Below are 17407 nucleotides of genomic sequence, written 5' to 3' on the forward strand. Positions count from 1 at the left end.
TACTTCACTTAATATGACAATCTCTAGGTCCATCCAAGTTGTGGCAAACGGTATTATTTTTTATGGCTGAGTACTATTCCACCGTGTGTGTGCATATACCACACACACGTGTGTGCATATACCACACACACGTGTGTGCATACCACATCCATTATCTGTTCATCTGGCAATGGACACACAGGATATTTCCATATCTTGCCTATTGTAAATAGTGCTACTCTGAGGACTGGGGTGCATTTATCTTTTCAAATTAGTGTTTCTGTTTTTTCTGGATATATGCCCAGGAATAGGACTGCTGGATCATATGGTAGCTATTTTTAGCTTTTTAAGGAACCTCCATAATGTTCTCCATAGTGGCTGCACCAATTTACATTCACACCAACAATGTAAGAGAGCTCCCTTTTATCCATACCCTCTCCAGCATCTATTATTTGAGGACTTTTTGATGATGGCCATTCTGACTGGGGCGAGGTGATGCCTCATTTTAGTTTTGATTTGCATTTCCCTAATAATTAGCAATGTTAGGAATCTGTTCATCTGTATGTCTTCTTTGGAGAAGTGTCAATGGAGTTCCTCTGCCCATTTTTTGCTTGGGTTGCTTTTTTCATATTGAGATTGGTATTTGATATTGACATTGGTATTTTTAATCTATTACATTTTCTACTTGGTTACTGTTGGTCCACAGGAACATCGATGATTTTGATCTTTTAACTATAGCAGTTCCCCTCTATTTTCACTTGTTCTATAATTAAGTCTAGCTTTTCGATGTAGTTAAACATAGCTGCAAATCACAGTTTTGTCTCTTCTATTCCTTGTGTCTAGGTGTCTTGTACACTTTGATGACATTATATACAAATTTGAGTACACTTCTGATCTCAGTGATGACAGTGAGCATTTTTATTTTAAATGAAGTATTTATAAAATTATCACCTCTAAATATGATGCTCAACATAGGTATTTGGTAGGTACTCCTTTTCAGATTAAGATTTCTTACTACAGTTGACCCCTGAACAACATGGGTTTGAAGTACATGGAGTCACATATACGGGATTTTTTCACAGTAAATATTACAGTACAACATCATTTGAGAGTGACTCAGCCCACAGATGGAGAGGAACTGTGCGCATGGAGAACAAACTGTAAGTTATACACAAATTTTCCACTGTGAGGAGGGCTGTTGCCCCTAACCATCTCCCCACTGTTCAAGGGTCACCTGTCTTCCCAGATGCCAAACGTTGTTACTGTGCAGAATGTTGTAATTTACTGCATGCCTCTTCACACAACTGTTTAATTGTATCTTCCAGCCCACATGCTCTTCTTTACTGTGATTTTGTCACTCCTCCATCAAAAGATAGTCTATTTCCCTCTTCTGAATCTGAGTTGGCCTCAGTAATTTGTTTGTAACCAATATAATGTGGTAGAAATGATGACAGGACATCTAAATTGATGTCAGAAAGGGCCATGTAACTCTGCCTCGTTTTCCTGAAGAGCCAGCCAGCACACTGCAAGAAGCCCAAGCCCAGTATGACCACAGAGGTACTCCTGCTGACGGTGCCCACCAAGCCCAGCCTCAGAGACGATTCTGTCACCACAGCCAGGATGAGCTGTGAGCTCCCGGCATCACCCCCAGCCATCTACTTCTTCCCAGCTGAAAGCTCAGAAAGCAGAGAACAAAGACAATCACCCTCACAGTCTGCTGAACCACAGGACCCACGAACACAGTCCAACAGCTGTTTTAAACCACCAAGTCTGGGTGGGAAGCTACGTCATGCAGCGGTATGTAACTGAGGTGAAACTATCCTTGCATTCCTGGGATAAATGCTGCTGGATCACCATGTAGAGCTTTTAATACACTGCTCAGTTCTGATGGGTAATCAGAACATTTTGTTTCTATTTATGAAGTGAGAAACTGGGCCCTTAAGTTATTGACACCAGCACACAGGTTACTCAAAAATGAACACATCTTAAACAGACCCTCTTGCCTGCCTCAAAGTGTCTAACCTATGGATCCTGCCATTGCAGAAGGGGGAAGGAGGGCCTGGGCTGGGTGGGGAAGCAGGCAGTTAATATCCTTTCCACAAATCCTGAGGGTGCTATAAGGCATTGTCAGAGAAAGCGGGCAACAGGTCTGCAACTTACCCTCAAATAGTTCAGGGTAAAAAAAACCACACAGGCTTTTAAAGGAAGAATGAAAAAGGCAGAGTTGAAAGCGATGCAATAAAATGTTAACATCTGGGGAATCTGGGTAAAGGATATATGGGAATTCTTGATATTATTCTTACAACCTTTCTTTGGAAGTTTGAAATTAATTCAAACTAAAAGGTTTAAAAGGGAACTGTGCATAGAATAACCCTAACATTTTATATATGTGATACTGCAGTTTAAAAAACTGTGTGTCTGTGAAAGAAGAAAGGAAGAGCTAGGAATAATTAGAAGAGTTGGAGATTTCTCTTTTAGTCCAAACAGATTCTTTAAGAATCTAAGAACTATTGTTTACATATATAACTTTAGGCCAAATTTTCAGCTCAAGCAAGAACGAGTTCACAGGACTCTGGGAGAAGGAACGAAGAGAAACACAATCACACTACACAGCCCTCCATTAGCTCCAGAGACACTCAGACACAAAAGCTAAGCCTCACAAATGGGCTTCATCAAAGCGGGACAACAGCGACACTGGTGAGAAGCACTACCCTAATGGCAAGTTCCTGATCAGGAGGACCAGTCTGGGGGTGCTGTCTGTGGAGTCCAGGGGGACCAGGGTAAACTAGACACAGGCTCACACAGGTTCAGCGCACAGTCTGGAAGAGATGAAGCTGTGTGGCCGTGAGCAGGCTCCACGTTCTCCTGTGACAGGACTGACAGGCTCCCAGGACCTAACCCAGAGGGAAGCAGGACAGAATTCTTCCCAAAAGAAAGAGACTGAGCGCATTCTGGGGCAGCGATCAAAGAGCACCTTCAGCACAGGGTTGGCGCCAGCTCACCCAGGGCTGCATGCCAGCCGCTCCTGGACACAGGGGGATTTCAGGTCCCCATGCTTCACCGCTGCAGGCTGGCCAAGGAACTCTGCTGTGAATAAAGCTCCTCTATGGTAATAAAGTCTCCCTTTCCTCCTATAAAAAGCAACCATGGCCCCAAAGGCAAGCACCCACACCACCAAGGTTCTGCCCTGGGCTCACCCCAGCTCCTGCCCTGCCTGCAAGGACCCCCTGTGGTGGGGGCGCTTCAGTTTGCTTCCCTGCAGCAACATCGCAGCCCCCCTCCCCGGCAGGGTTAATGGGGGAGCCAAGCAACGATGTCTGTAAAGTGCTCTCATTTGTAAGGATGAAAAGAGCTATAAATCCACAGTCACAGGGGCACTAAAGCTGCAACCACTCCTTTCTTTTGAAAGGGAGAACCACAAGGAGGATCAAAGGAGGATCTGTTGACTGCTGCTCTGGGGGCCTCCTCCCCCTGCACCTGACAGAAACCCCAGGGAGGCCTACGGTGATTTTCAGCTTAACAAAATCTCAAGACGAGTTGAACCATGGTTTCCTGGAACACCCTGAGTAGAAGAAACGGGGGGGGGGGCAGCAGGCGAGGGGACTGACAGAGCTTGCATATGTGAAAGCAGGAGTTAAAAGGAGAAGGCTTGGGAAAAGCCTTGCAAGGAAGAAACAGAAACACGGAGGGAAAGGTTGCTTCCCCGGGTCTCTTTCTTCACAGAAGCCTGGCATGGTGACCCAGCGAAGGCTGCAGCAGCTTGCGCAATAAAATGCTTAACCTTGGCTAAGTTAACCTTCTTAGCCATAAAAACGGGGAGGGGAGTGGGGACAAAAATCAAGCTTACGGGAAATAAACCTAATCAAAGCTGAACCGTAACAAAGGGCACCAGAAACATTCCTACTGCAGCACATCCCACAGGCTGGCCAAGAGCCCGGAATTTTCATCACAACTTTTCAAACAGGGAGAGAAGGAAAAAAAAAATACACAAAAGCATTATCAAGGCCCCAACCCAGGATACCTTGCTGTAGAACCAAAATTTGTGAGAGGTCAGCCTTTCAGGGAGTCAAAAACCCAGCGTGTGGAAACCAGCAGGCCTTTATATAGTGGGAGGGGCTCTTAAACCAACTACTGTTCCGCACTGAAGTCTCAGAGCTTCACAGACCATTAAAGGTTTCTGAACCACAGAGAAAGGAGGGCAAAGTTAAGGAAATAAATCAAAAGTTCCTCTGGGATGCACGAATGCCTACTCGGAACAAGCTTTCAGCACGAATATCCTCCACATTAAACAACAGGGAGGACTTTTCAAAATAAAAGCAGAAAAGAGATTAATTCTGTTATAAGCAATACACTTTCTTTCTGGCTTAAAGGTTATGTGTGCTATAAAAAATGACTCCCGCAGAGTAATGGGGGGAGGTGGGGCTGGGCTGAAGGCAGGGGGTGCAGTGAAGGAAAACAAGAAGTGAACAGAAAGTCAAACAGAGAAATGCCCCCGAACAAGCTACAGGGTCCGGCAGTATTTTAGGAGTGGGATGTGAGGCAGAGGAATCTCTGCCACATCTGTTCTTGGCTAGCCCTGCCTAAGAAACTGAAGGAGCTTTCCCATAGCCAGAAGGGGTTCCCTTGCTTTTCCCGTGCTACATACACAGCCGAAGGCCCAGGAAATGGACCACGTCATCTTCAGTGCGGAGTCGATTACATTTCTTAAGGAAGCAGCACCTGTCTCAAAACCAGCAGAGGGAGTACAGGAGTACAGCATCTGAGAACAGGAAATGGTCAACCTGATACCTAAGGATCTGTGTTTATCGGAGAGATGGGCTGTGAAGCCAAATGACAGCCCTGTTGTTGCTGCTGTTCCGTCGCTAAGTCGTGTCTGACTCTGTGACCCCACGGGCTGCAGCTTGCTAGGCTTCCCTGTCCTCTACTATCTCCCAGAGTGTACTCAAATTCATGTCCACTGAGTTGGTGATGCAGCAGCAGTGAACAGATCAAAATGCTGGCTTCTTACTCAGACTGGGTTAGCAGATTACAACAGATGAGGCTGTCACCCTGGGGTCAGGGTGCACTCACCATGGAGCACACTGTTGGGGTGTGCCCCAACCAACCTGGCTTCCCTGGGTCAAGTCAGTAAGGAATCTGCCCACAATGCAGGAGACTTCAGTTCCATCCCTGGGTCAGGTAGATCCCCTGGAGAAGAAAATGGCCTCCCACTCCAGTATTCTTGCCTGGAAAATCCCACGGACAGAGAAGCCTGACAGGATACAGTCTATGGGGTTGCAAGAGTCAGACAGGACAAGGCTCAATGAAAATCAGAAAGTCCAACGTGGAGAATGGACAGCACTCACCAGAGCAATAATTTACCTTGAAACACAGGGCTGGCAGTTTAGTGCACAAACAGCCCCTTTCCAGGCTTTATTCCCTGGAGGGACGGGGGAGACCTTCAGCTTTGCTTTCAACCCCTGAATCTGTCTGCTAAAGGCCTGCTATCTCATCTCCAGCCGCGGTTTACCAAACATGCAAGAATGGGCTTGAGGGGTAGTTCAGTGCTGACAGGTTCCTGTGGTGGGATCTGGGGCCATGACTGAAGCTAATGGTTTCTCCCACAAGAGAAGAGCCTACGGCTTCATGCATGATTATGCTGTGGTTTGTTACTGGACAACTCTGCTCAAGTTTACTCTGGGTGTTAAAATGGCCTCACTGATGGTTAGTCTCAGTGTGCACTGCTCTATCAGGTAATCTTAACACCTTCTCATTGTGGGAAATGAGAGCCAGGGTAAAGATGCTAACCTCAAGATGTGCATAACTCAACAGACTAAACAAAGCCTGCAGTGTGGCTTTCTGTTATGCTAGGAAGTGTGCCCTGAAATAAGCACAGGTACCTGCCTCCAGGCAAGAGGGAGGGGCTGGGCAAAGACAGGACAGCCCCTCAGCTCCCCAAGCTGAGTACCCAAGGTACGGAGTAGACCCAACCTGCAGTCTGGAGCCCTGATCCATCTGAAAGCCCTCTGTGAAGGAGGGTCAACCTCCAGGAGGTAAAGTGATTCCGATTTCTGCTCAATAAAAGGAGGGCATTTCAAATGATAGAGCTGTCCAAAACCACCTTAAACCGCACTTAAAGGGTCCACTGTCACTGGGCTCTCAGGAGCAATGAAGTACAGTCTTTGGGAAAGCTGCAGAGGGACTTGGTATTTGGAAAATTCCTCAGCAAGGATACTTCAAGGACTTCCTCTGGCAAGACATTTCAAACAAGTTTTTTAACATTTAAAACACCTAGCCCTCAAACAGCTTCCAGCCCTCCAGGCACATCTTCCAGGAAGCATGCTCTTCCTGTGGTCCCACGCAAGGTCCACAACATGCAGGCTAGCACTGGGGTTCATGCTGACATGCACTACGGTGGGAGCGACCACCGGGACGGAGCAGAGCCCCTGCCTTCATCTTCTCTTGACACCCAGGGAGTTGGCGGAACAGGCTGATCAACTGTGTGAAGACTAAACCACAAACTGTATACATTCTCACTAGCCAGAGTCGGAAGTCACCGATTTCTAGAAAAGTGTCGCAACAATGTTAGGTATTTATAGACAAACAGAACACAGTACAAAAGAAGATAGTATGCTTTAGTCTGAGTCTAAGACAAATAGACTGGATAAATGGGTGCATATTCTTAAATTTTAAATATGTACACTTTATTATGAATCCAAGATGGCTATATAAGAATCACTCTGTCCTTTAACTGGATCATTATGCCTCAACATCTGGTAGACATAATATGGTCAGAGAAACACAGGGACTTTTCTCCTGAGTCACCTGACAGGATTAGACCAAAAATAGGGCTTCAAGTTTTGATGGGTAAATTTCAGTCCAGAGGACAGAGCAAACGTAGAAATTTATTTTACAAGTTTTGGGAATTCCCTGGCAGTCCAGTGGTTAGGACAGAGCATGGGTTCACTCCCTGGTCAAGGAACTGTAAGCCTTACAGTGTAGCCAAAAAAAAGTTATGTTTTGCTTTTTATCCCACTCTCTCCAGAATGTCTGCAGTTCACTTGCTGCTGGTTTTACTCTGCTACTGGTGTGTTTACAGATTCACAGGGCTGATTTGCTTTTGAATTCAGTTATCACAGAAGTTCCATATTTTCCCTCCAAAACTTAAACACCTCTCTCGACAACTTAAGGCTACAAACCTCTGACCTGGCTCAATGTACCTCATTAACACATTCCCAAAACAGAGCATTTGTGGGAAAATGAACTGAGTTCTGATCTTAGAAGGCATGTGCCTAAATCAATAATCACCAAATCCCAGAGGCACTAGACCTGACACTGCTTCCAGCCCTTGAAAATAATCAAACACACCAAAGTTACCATTTCTTGCCAAACTCAAGAAAACTCCAAACTCCTGCACTTGGGAACAAAAGAGACAATGGCTGCAGCTGAAAATACATAACCAAACATTACAGGAAAAACTTCAACTTAATACTGTTTAAAACATCCCCAGTGGTGTTTCACTCGTACGGCAAAGACACAGGATAAAAATTCCAGACTGTTTTCAAGATAATAAAATAGCATATGATGGTGACTCACTGACTAAAAAGAAGGAGAGAGAAAAAAAAAATCCACCAACAGTCACTGGAACCATGCAAAGCTGCAAAGATCTGGCAACACTGAACCTCCTCCACCTCACTTGGCTCTCACCTCCAGTACACACACATACACGCACAGACACACATGCACAAATACACACAGGCACACACTCTACGTTTTGAAGCCAAGCTCCAATTGGCTAATGGCTTACTCTACTGCTTAGGACAATATTTTATTCTTGACTCGCTCAATAAACCTGCTGAGAAAAATAAACAACGGGTTTCAATCTTATAAATAATCTAGAAAACAGAATTGCTGTGCAAACAGTAGAGTTGATTTACTGCCCATGTTAAACAGAACAGGAAAGTCCAATGCGCACAGTGAACCCCGAGCCACAGTCTTACTATCCTGGGACAGAGTTAATAAGGATTCCTGTCCCTTACATGGTGGAAGGCCTGGAATGTCCAGGGTTCACCCGGTCTTTAAAAGAGCATCTAAGCAGATCATGAAAAGCAACACAAAGAGCAAAAGATGAGGAGGACTTTTAAGACATTGAGGGGTTTTAAGCTTTTAAGACATAGGTACACACACAATGCATTTCAATCCCAACATTCACATGTGTGAACATATACACACACACACTTCATTTTGAATAATTATTAAAACAGGGCCTGTTATAGGGCACTGAAGGTGAATAAGGAGGTATTAAAATGAGATCCCTGTCCAGAAGGCCTTACATTCTATATAAATATACAGATGCATGTATATGTGCAGAAGAGAAATGCATCAGAGAAAAAAGAAAGCAGAGTCTACAGGCCAAAACTAAAACAGAAGAAATGAGTATTTTTAAAGGGCAGAAAGACACAATTTCACTGAGAGAAGTTGGGCTCTTCAGGTAACGGCCGCCAACCCACAGAGAAAGAGGTCCGTGTGGCTTTTGCAGATGTGAACCCCATGCAGAACCCCACAACCAAGCTCAGGATCTTGGCGACAGAAACCCTAGAGCCTTCCAGAGAAGAACACAAAGCCACCGACCTCTTCACTAGGCTGTGAATCACAGGAGGGCAAGCATCCGTTCATGCACCCCAGATATCCCACAGCACACAGGTCTTGGGCACCAAGGTTCCCCAAAACCCTTCTCTCCAAACACTCTTAATCTTGCCAGCTTGTGAGGGTAGTTCAGTCTCCTCAAAGGCCAAATCCTGGGAATTACAGAGCCACCATACAGAGTATTCAGAAGGATCTGAACATAAGAATCGTATTTCCAAAGTGGAAAAAATAACAAAGGTCATTAAAATGGAAACTTAAAAATTACACATCTCAAAATAAATAAATAAATAAATATCTCCAAAAGAAAACAGAGCTTAATGGAATCTTGGTGTCCCAAGGCAAGTCTCTCGTGCTTGCCTTTCCTATTTCCATAATAGGATTGGCTTTCAAATTACACACAACAGAAAACACTTTTCAGGGGCAAGGTATCCTGCCCACCACTGGTGAGCAGCTGTGCATGAGACCAAGGTGAAGGCTTTGCATCACGTTTCAAAAAATGCAATTAATTTTTACTGTATTTTCCTGAGTATTACTCATTGGCATAATTTCAGGTAAGACTAAAGTGAATTTAAAAAACCCAATTATTTAAGACTTATGATTGCTGATACATTTTAAAATTTATTTTTTAACGTCACTTTTTAGCAGACAATTTATTTTTTAAAAACATCAGCAAACTGAATTTTCAAAGTTAGGATGGGGTCACGTCTTATCAAGGCTTAAAAAAAAACCCACTTAAAATATAAAATATGAGCTCCAAGGAGATAAACACACTGACTATAATCAGAACTTTAAAGACTTCTTAAAGACCATTTCAAACCTTCCATTTGCTTTACCAGCTAATAAAATAAATGAGTCTATTTAGGGCTTAAAAGTGACAAATGTTTTCATCTTAAAAGTCACCAGGTAACCAAGACCCACCAAATCATAAGAAATATATGTCAGCAAATGCCAACAGCAAATGAACAACTGATGCTTACAAGCAACACTGTGCTCAATAACATGAGAAGTCCACAGTGTTCTTCATTTGAGTGCAGTTTCTACAAGCAATAGATCCTACGAAATTGAAGCACTCTCATGCCATTCCCACCAGTCCTAATAGTCCCAAAGACCAGTCTAAGATGTTACACTGAGAACAGCAAATATCCAAGGCCCTTGGTTTAAAAAGTCATCTAATTCTCTGGGAGTTTTGATATAATCTGTTTAACCTGATGCCAGATTAAAAAAAAAACTAAAAATAATTACTCTAAAAATAAGTAAATAAAAATTTTAAACTCATCTAATTTTTAAAGACCTCCATCTCCCTTCCCCCACAACATCATCAGCAAAAGTTTCTTACAAGCAAATTTCTTAACTGCTTCACTCACACAAGGGCATCAGCCACTCTTCCTCAGATTTCCCTAGTCAAAACTGCCTATTCCAATAACAATACACTTTAGACTCTCAACGAAGAGAGTCAAGGCTCTGCTCCATTTTAATGGGAACAACTATAGGATCAAAGTACTTGCTGCCAAAATGCAGTGCCTGTTTATACGGGAGATAACTTCTGCCTTGAATGGAAAATCCCAACTATGTGTGTCTACCCCAGGACAACTTATTAAGGGAAAGAAAGGTATGGCACATGTCAGTCCTCACACTTACTTCCTGCCAACCTTTCAAAATATTTATGTTTCTCCTTCATATATTGGAGTTCCAGAGAAAGAAACACCTAAAAACACTGTAGTATTAAACATGCATACTGCATCATATTAATAGGCAATGGTAACCCTTTCAAATGAAAAGGTTTCTATTTGAAACAAGTAGGGGTTACTGTTACTCTACGTAACTCACTATGACTGCATGTCAAAAAATAAAGAGGACAACAGTGTTTATATGAAACATGGCATCAAGACTTCCCTGAAGATCCACTGGTTAGGAATCAGCGCTTTCACTGCTGTGGGCTGGGTTGGATCCCTGGTCAGGGAACTAAAATCCCACAAGCAGCAAGATGCAGCCTAGAAAAAAAAAAAACTAGAGGAAATATGGCATGAGTTACAATTGTGTTTCTAGAGGAAAAAAATGACAGATGGGAAGAGGGAAGCTATATCAGGAAATTATATTACTGATAATGAAAATAAGCCCAGATACTTTTCATTTTTAAAATTCATTTATTTGGCTGCACCAGGTCTTAGGTGAGGCAGGCGGGATCTTTAGCTGTGGCATGTGAACTCTTAGTTGTGCGAGTGAGATCTAGGAGCCTGGAGTCTTAGCCACTGGACCACCCAGGAAGTTGCCAAATACTATGAAATACTCTACAATCCTTTGAAAAGGGAAATGAAGCTCTACTTAATAGTGAAATAATCTACAGTTTTAACAGAATGAAAAGAACATTATTTTAAGAATGAATCTGACAGATAGGATTGAGATTCTGCAGGGCCTCATCACTGTAAACAGCAGGGCTTCCTGAACTTTACTTTGCATTCGAATCACCTGGGGAGCTCATTACAATGCAGATTCTGCTTCAATAGGAAGGGACTGGAGGCTTCAAGGCTGCAATTTTAACAAGCTCCAGGTGATGTGGATAACACCGGTTTGAGGACCACACTGAGAGCAGCGAGTATATACAATATTTGCAGTCAGAGATCTCTGGCTTACAACCAAGTATGTTATGTTATGCAGCTATAACACATTTGTGTTCTCAACAGTACCAACTGATCCAGGAAGTCCACACTTTGCTATATAACATTAGATTAAGCATTAATGAGGCTAGAAAGTTGTTTATCTAAGGTTATAACCTGAAGTTAAATAAAACTTCATGCTCAACGCTGAGAGTCAGTTTTAACCTCTTAATATTAACAGAATCCAAATTACTCCACCTTAAAGCCCTCTCTCACAAGTGGTTATTCTTTGCTGAGGGAATGTGCTCTATGCAAAAGATACTTTGCCTGAAGAAAGGAACAACTTAACGTTCAGAAGTTAAGCACATACTTAGTAAAATTCATTCTCAGAATGCAGCTGAGAAACATGGTTGATTTTTCATATTATTTCTCAAACTAAAATGTTAAATCCCCTACATCCTATCACCCAAGATTAAAAAAGTTCAAAGCATCAAACCCAGCTGGTCCTTTAGTCCTCTTCAAAAAAAAAAAAAAACACACTAAGTTTTCAGTAGAGAAAAGTCCAGACAAAAGCCTTCCATTTCTACAAACCATTTTTGGCTCCCCACTTTCTGTCCTACTACTAGACTGAATTAACAAGAACCTTCCTCTCTGGTACCTTCTTGGTACTGCCGCTGGAGAATGCTCAGCTCCCATGCGATCACCTCTTTTCTCAGAATCCTTTGGTGGGTCCCCAAATTTCACCCTTTGGGGAAAGTTTAAGTTCCCCCTAGTTCCACCTCCAAGCCATAATTCTGGCTCACGTGCCATGGCATCAGCTCTTGCAGCCTTCTCCCCAACCACACTCATGGATTTGCTGGGCACGTTTTGCAATTTCCTGTCTCCATGCCTTTGCTCATGATATTTCCTACAGCTGGAGAGTTGCTTTTCCTCCATCCTCACAACCTCGGCCTGTATCCTTCCTTCAAAGCTCAGTTCAAATACCAAATCCTCCAATTAGCCTCCCAGAAACCCCCAGCCCCCATGGTCACTGTGGGGCCTGGACCTCCACCAGGGCCCTGGGCACAAACTGCCAACCATGCAAATGGCTCACCTTTCCTGCTGCAGTGCAGGCTCTTTGCTTCTCTTTACAGACATCTCACCATCACCATGCTCAGTGGTATACAAAATTTTCTAAAATTGAACTACACAGAATGTTTAGCTAGCTTTGAAAATGGGAAGTGGATGAAAATGAATTTCTCGTATAGTAAATATTAATGTGCCAGTAACTGGGTTGACAAATAACATGAACTTATCTCTGTTGGGTGAGGTACTCAAAAATAAAACTCAAGAGATGAGAAAGACAGTCAAGAGCATGTACTTGCTCCCCTTCTCTGTCCAGAGGCCAATAATCCTCTAGGGTCACCTCTTCTCTCTACCAAGTCAGGGTGGATCAAACTGTCTTCTCAGCAAAGTTGGCTGCAGTTGAGACAGGTCACTAAGTTAGTACTCCCTCCCTGTCTAGATGCAATGATGGCTGAACTTCTCCACACCAACAGCAGGTAGAGGTTTACACAAAGGCCAGCCAAGACTCCAGGGACAACCACCCACGTGTCAGACACAGAAAGTCCTGGGTTCAAACAAACAAAGGGATGTGCTCAGCATGAAAGAAGATATATATGTCACCTGAGTAATCATCTCATGATTCTGAAGAAAACTACAATGTGTAAAAATCAAACAAAAAATTATTTTGGGACCACCTATTATTTTGTATTATATACAACATGGATTCTTCTCCTAGTAATTAAGATTCAATTCTATTAGGTCTCTTGTTTCTTCAGTCATTACCTTAGCATCAAATATCATGTGATTCATCAATCCAATGATGACGCGGCAGTGCTTAAAGCAGAACCCAAGAGGCCTCGTTCCCCATCCATTTCTCAGAAGCTCAGCCGTGGGGCACTTGCTGTGATTTATACAAATGTACTCATGCCCTAGACTCTGATGTGGTTTAGACCAAACAGCATCTTGAGATAGAAGAGGCATACAGCCAAGGGGAAACTGAGATGCTCAGCAAAAATTCCTTACCATATTTTACTGCTTATATACATCTCATAAGCACACTGAGGGAGGCAAACAGTTCTAGAGAAAGCAAGAGCTGGAAGAAAGATAAGAAGCTACAGGATATTTGCACAACTGTGACGCTAAACTACTGCAATTATTCTCCTGCGAACCATGAGGTTAACATGTAACACCCACTCAACTAAGCCTCTATAAACAGTTGGTTTTCCACAATCACAGCCACTATTCCCACTTCAGTGGGCAGCAGTATTCAGAGAAAAGCCAGATTTAGCTCCTGAGTAATCAACACCAGAAACCAAAAGAGCTGGGGAAGCTGGTCATGACCACCAGCAAGCTCTGAATGCGTGACGGCACTGAATGGCCTGATGGGGATGGAACTCTCCTCAATGAAGCTCCAAGACGGAGGGCTTACGCTCTTTAAACCAGGTTGTGCCATCCACACACTGGTTTTCAATTAAAGCGCTTTTCTGTAACACAGATGAATGAAAAACAGGTAACTTCATTTTATATAGGTTCAATATACTTACAAGCAGAAAACAATTCTGTACTTCTCATAGCATTTAGCCACTTTAATTGGGGGTAGACAGGAAGAACAATTGTTTTCAAGTGTTTTCACTCACGCTTCATAGACGTTATCTCATTTAAATTCTCAGAACAATCCTAGGGGGTTGAAGGATCAGCACATTTTACAGACACAGACAATCAAGGACAGAGAGGCTGAATAATCTGCATAAGGCCCTGTGGCAGGTAAGTGGCAGATGACTGGTCTCTGGCACAGCAAAAGCCAAAGATGTGCAAACATTTTATAGAGAATAGAATGCCTATAAAATTCTCATGCAAAGACACACCATTTTAGAAAAAATAATTTACCAGGCCTGGTCAGGATTTGACCTCACAGGATTTGAACCTCCCAATGAACAACTCAAAGCAGACTGCTCAGTTAAAAGAGATCAAGTACTATAGTTACCAGTAAGGCCAAGAATAGAACACAGGTCTGCTGACCCTGAGCCCATGCCCAATCAGGCGTGTTCTTTTGGATGCTGACACCCTTCTGAAGTTTCCAGTCAGTTGAGAATAGCAAAGAAATGAGTTAATAATTCTGGTAAATAGAACAGAATATGGAAAGTATCTAGATTAGCAAGATTCGCTACACACACACACATATTTTTTTAAAAGGTATGACCATATGGAGATTTCTACCTAGCTAGTTTTGAACCAAGAACATGTACCTGAAAATTTTCTCTTCTACTGCAGCAAAAATGAAAAAATAACCTTTGCCCTCCTTTCCCTATGTGTTGTGAATGATTAGCTGACTAGTGTGGCCATGTTGATAACTAAGGAAAACACAAGATGAGTGATTCTTGCAGCCGACTAGAATACTTACATTTATCCTACTACCAACCTCTAATTGCATGCAAAAGCCAGCAGAACACTAGGAACGGTTTGCCAATGTCAGCCCTAATCCATTCTCCTGTGCTGCAAATGACTCTCCCATGATGGTGCCGTGAGGAAAAGGCTGGAAACAGAAGACTGCAGGGTGCCAGAGGAGGTGGGAGGTGAGGAGCCACATGGCTAGGAAACAGGGGTGGCAGAGAAGTGATGGGGAAGGGTCTCAGGAAAGAGGCACCTGGAGAAGACCAGAAAGCCTGCTCAGAAGGTGGCTGTTCTCAGAACTCTGAGTCAGACATCACCAGTAAGAAGAAGGGCCAACCAAAAGCAAGAGGAAACACAGATCAGAAGACCCTACCCTAGGTTAAAGGTCATTCAGCTCCCTTTCCTCAAGGGAGATAAAATGCAAATTGTTTGGCATTTCCAAATGTTAGACACTAGATTTTAGATTCAATGCCTAATCTTACTATTAAGTTTATTTTCAAAGAGAGAAATAAAATAATTGTCAAGGAATAACATATCAAATTTTTCATGGTTTGAAACTTTTTTCACAGAGCACAAGGAGAGAGAAAACTCAGGCTGAGAGGTCATAATCTGGGCCTTCACATCAGATCAGACCTATCTCCTCAATGATCTCTCTCATTTTCATTACAATCTGTCATTTTCATTACAATCTGGCCAAACCAAAATTCCTGTACTTGGGTAAAGTCTTTTTAGTTTTTACTTCAAATAATTGAAATCCTCAGAAAACATAAAAGTATTTTATTCATAGCTCCACATTAAATACCTTTTTCCAATCTGTTCTGGAAAAAGTAAAATGTAAAGTTGATTATATAGATTCATCCCATATTTTATTGTCCATAAACAGCTTTTTTTCACTATCCTCAAAATGACCTATCTCAGCATATTCAGATGTATAATAAATATTGAAAGTTTCATCTAATTATGATTGATGAATGCAAACCACAAATGTATACATGAGGCTATACTTGAAATCTCAGAACCTTCTTCCCTATTATGAGCTCTGTTTATAAGGTGTTGTACAGAAAACATGTCCAGAAACATTTTGTTTAAAAAAAAAAAAAAAACCTGTAAAGAATGAAAATTGAATAAGAGGAAATCAATAAACAATACCCAACTAGGAAACCAAAATCCAAACTGCCCCACAGCTTTTGGCATGGATGTTGCTCCCAGAACAGTCTCTTCCTTCCACTCTCAAAAGCAGCTGGTGGGGATGGAGGGTTTGGGGAAAGCAGCGGCTCAAAACCTAAATATTCACCTCCCATCCCCAGGTCCTGAAGTCACTCCTAGAGCCCACAGACACTGTAATGAGGCTGGTCCTACTCCACTTCCTGTCTCCCCTACTCCTTGGCCTAGGCCAAGGGCTCCCCCACTCTCCTCCAATACCACCTGTAGGAAATTACAGGTACAGTCAGGTAAGACTGAATGAATCTCCTACTGGCCTTCTTTTTTTAATTTTAAAATTATTTATTTATTTTAATTGGAGTGGCATTCTCTTCATGTAACCTCACTCCCAAGATTTCTCAGCAAACCCGCTTCCCCCCAAATTTAGCAAGAGCCGTCATTAGAGCTCTCAGCTTTGTTTAGTATCAAAGGAATTTTTTTAAGCCTCATTTCAAGCAATTTATAGGACTCTTGATATCTCTCCAATAAAAAGTACACACTTAAAAAAAAAAAAGTACAAACTTTTAGTACTGAAAAATTAGTTAAAGCTACTCTTTAAAACACAGCAACCTTAACTAAATAAAAGTCCCAAGAGAATTTAAAGTATACTGAGCTACAAACCTCTTAGCTCTATTATTTGTTGATGACTTTTGATAATAACCAAATCCAAACTCGTGATAAATGGTATCTTCTATTTCAGCCACTGTATTTAAAATTAGATGTTAACTTCCCAACACCAGAGGCTCCCCTCCCCCCACTAACCCTCTGATGCCAGAAATTCTTCGGTTCCGAAATCCACTTTCTTGGGGGTGGGGTGAGGGTAAGCATAATCTGTCACTTTACTATCTAGAATCCTAAGCGAAAACCGAAAGTGAAGCAAAACGAATAGGATCCTAGAGACCCGCCTTAGTCCGAACACAACACAGGGTTAAAGGAAACCATTTCATAAGATCAAGTGCGGAGAAGCAGCAAAAGCGAAGAGGAAAAAAATCAAGTTACATAAAGTCCAATTGTACTCACTGTTTCCTTATTGGGAAGCAGCTCCTTTCTAATTCTGAAGAAGTTCTTGCCGTACTGCCTAAGCCCCTTAACGAAGCGTTTCTGTGATAAAAAAGAAACAACAAATGGGATGTAAAAACCAAAAACAAAACAGGATGTCAGCAAAGCAAAGCAATCTGCAATCAGCAGAATAACAACCGCAAAGTCTGAGCGGGAATGTTGACTCCGCTGGGGGAACATTTCGGCAGCACAGCTGGGACCCCCGCCCCGCAGGCCCCCGACGGCCTCCATCCGGTCCCCGGTCCCGCACACCAGACAGGTCTAGGAGGACATCCTGTGTCTGAGGCCACAGGCGATCTGTGCCCCGAGTGCCTCCAGTCTCCGCAGCGGTTCGCGGAGGTATAAACAACGGAGGTATAAATACGCTCCGCGTTTCTTAATCAAGAAGCACAAGTAGTCTCCACCTGAAAACGAGGCTTCCCAGAGTGTCGAGCAAAAGAGGGAAACACAACCAAATCTGGAGACTTTCCTCCAGAAGGGCACCCTAGAGGGTTAAAAGGCCTTTCGTTAATCCC

At 42.8% G+C, this 17407-nt stretch overlaps 1 protein-coding gene across 11 annotated transcripts in view; it reads right to left on the bottom strand.

Annotated features, from left to right (window-relative positions):
• RERE (arginine-glutamic acid dipeptide repeats) overlaps window positions 1–17407 on the bottom strand; it is a 405272-nt gene that overhangs the window by 42306 nt on the left and 345559 nt on the right. For 10 of the 11 annotated variants that reach the window (XM_020913245.2, XM_070474246.1, XM_070474245.1 and 7 more), the window contains one exon: window positions 16854–16934. In XM_020913245.2, the coding sequence (XP_020768904.2) occupies window positions 16854–16934 (81 nt within the window). Of the gene's footprint in view, window positions 1–16853; window positions 16935–17296; window positions 17383–17407 lie in introns of those variants that run through there. The other variant, XM_020870370.2, reaches the window with a different exon arrangement.

This window comes from Odocoileus virginianus, chromosome 11 (assembly GCF_023699985.2).
Source record: "Odocoileus virginianus isolate 20LAN1187 ecotype Illinois chromosome 11, Ovbor_1.2, whole genome shotgun sequence".
NCBI lineage: Eukaryota > Metazoa > Chordata > Mammalia > Artiodactyla > Cervidae > Odocoileus > Odocoileus virginianus.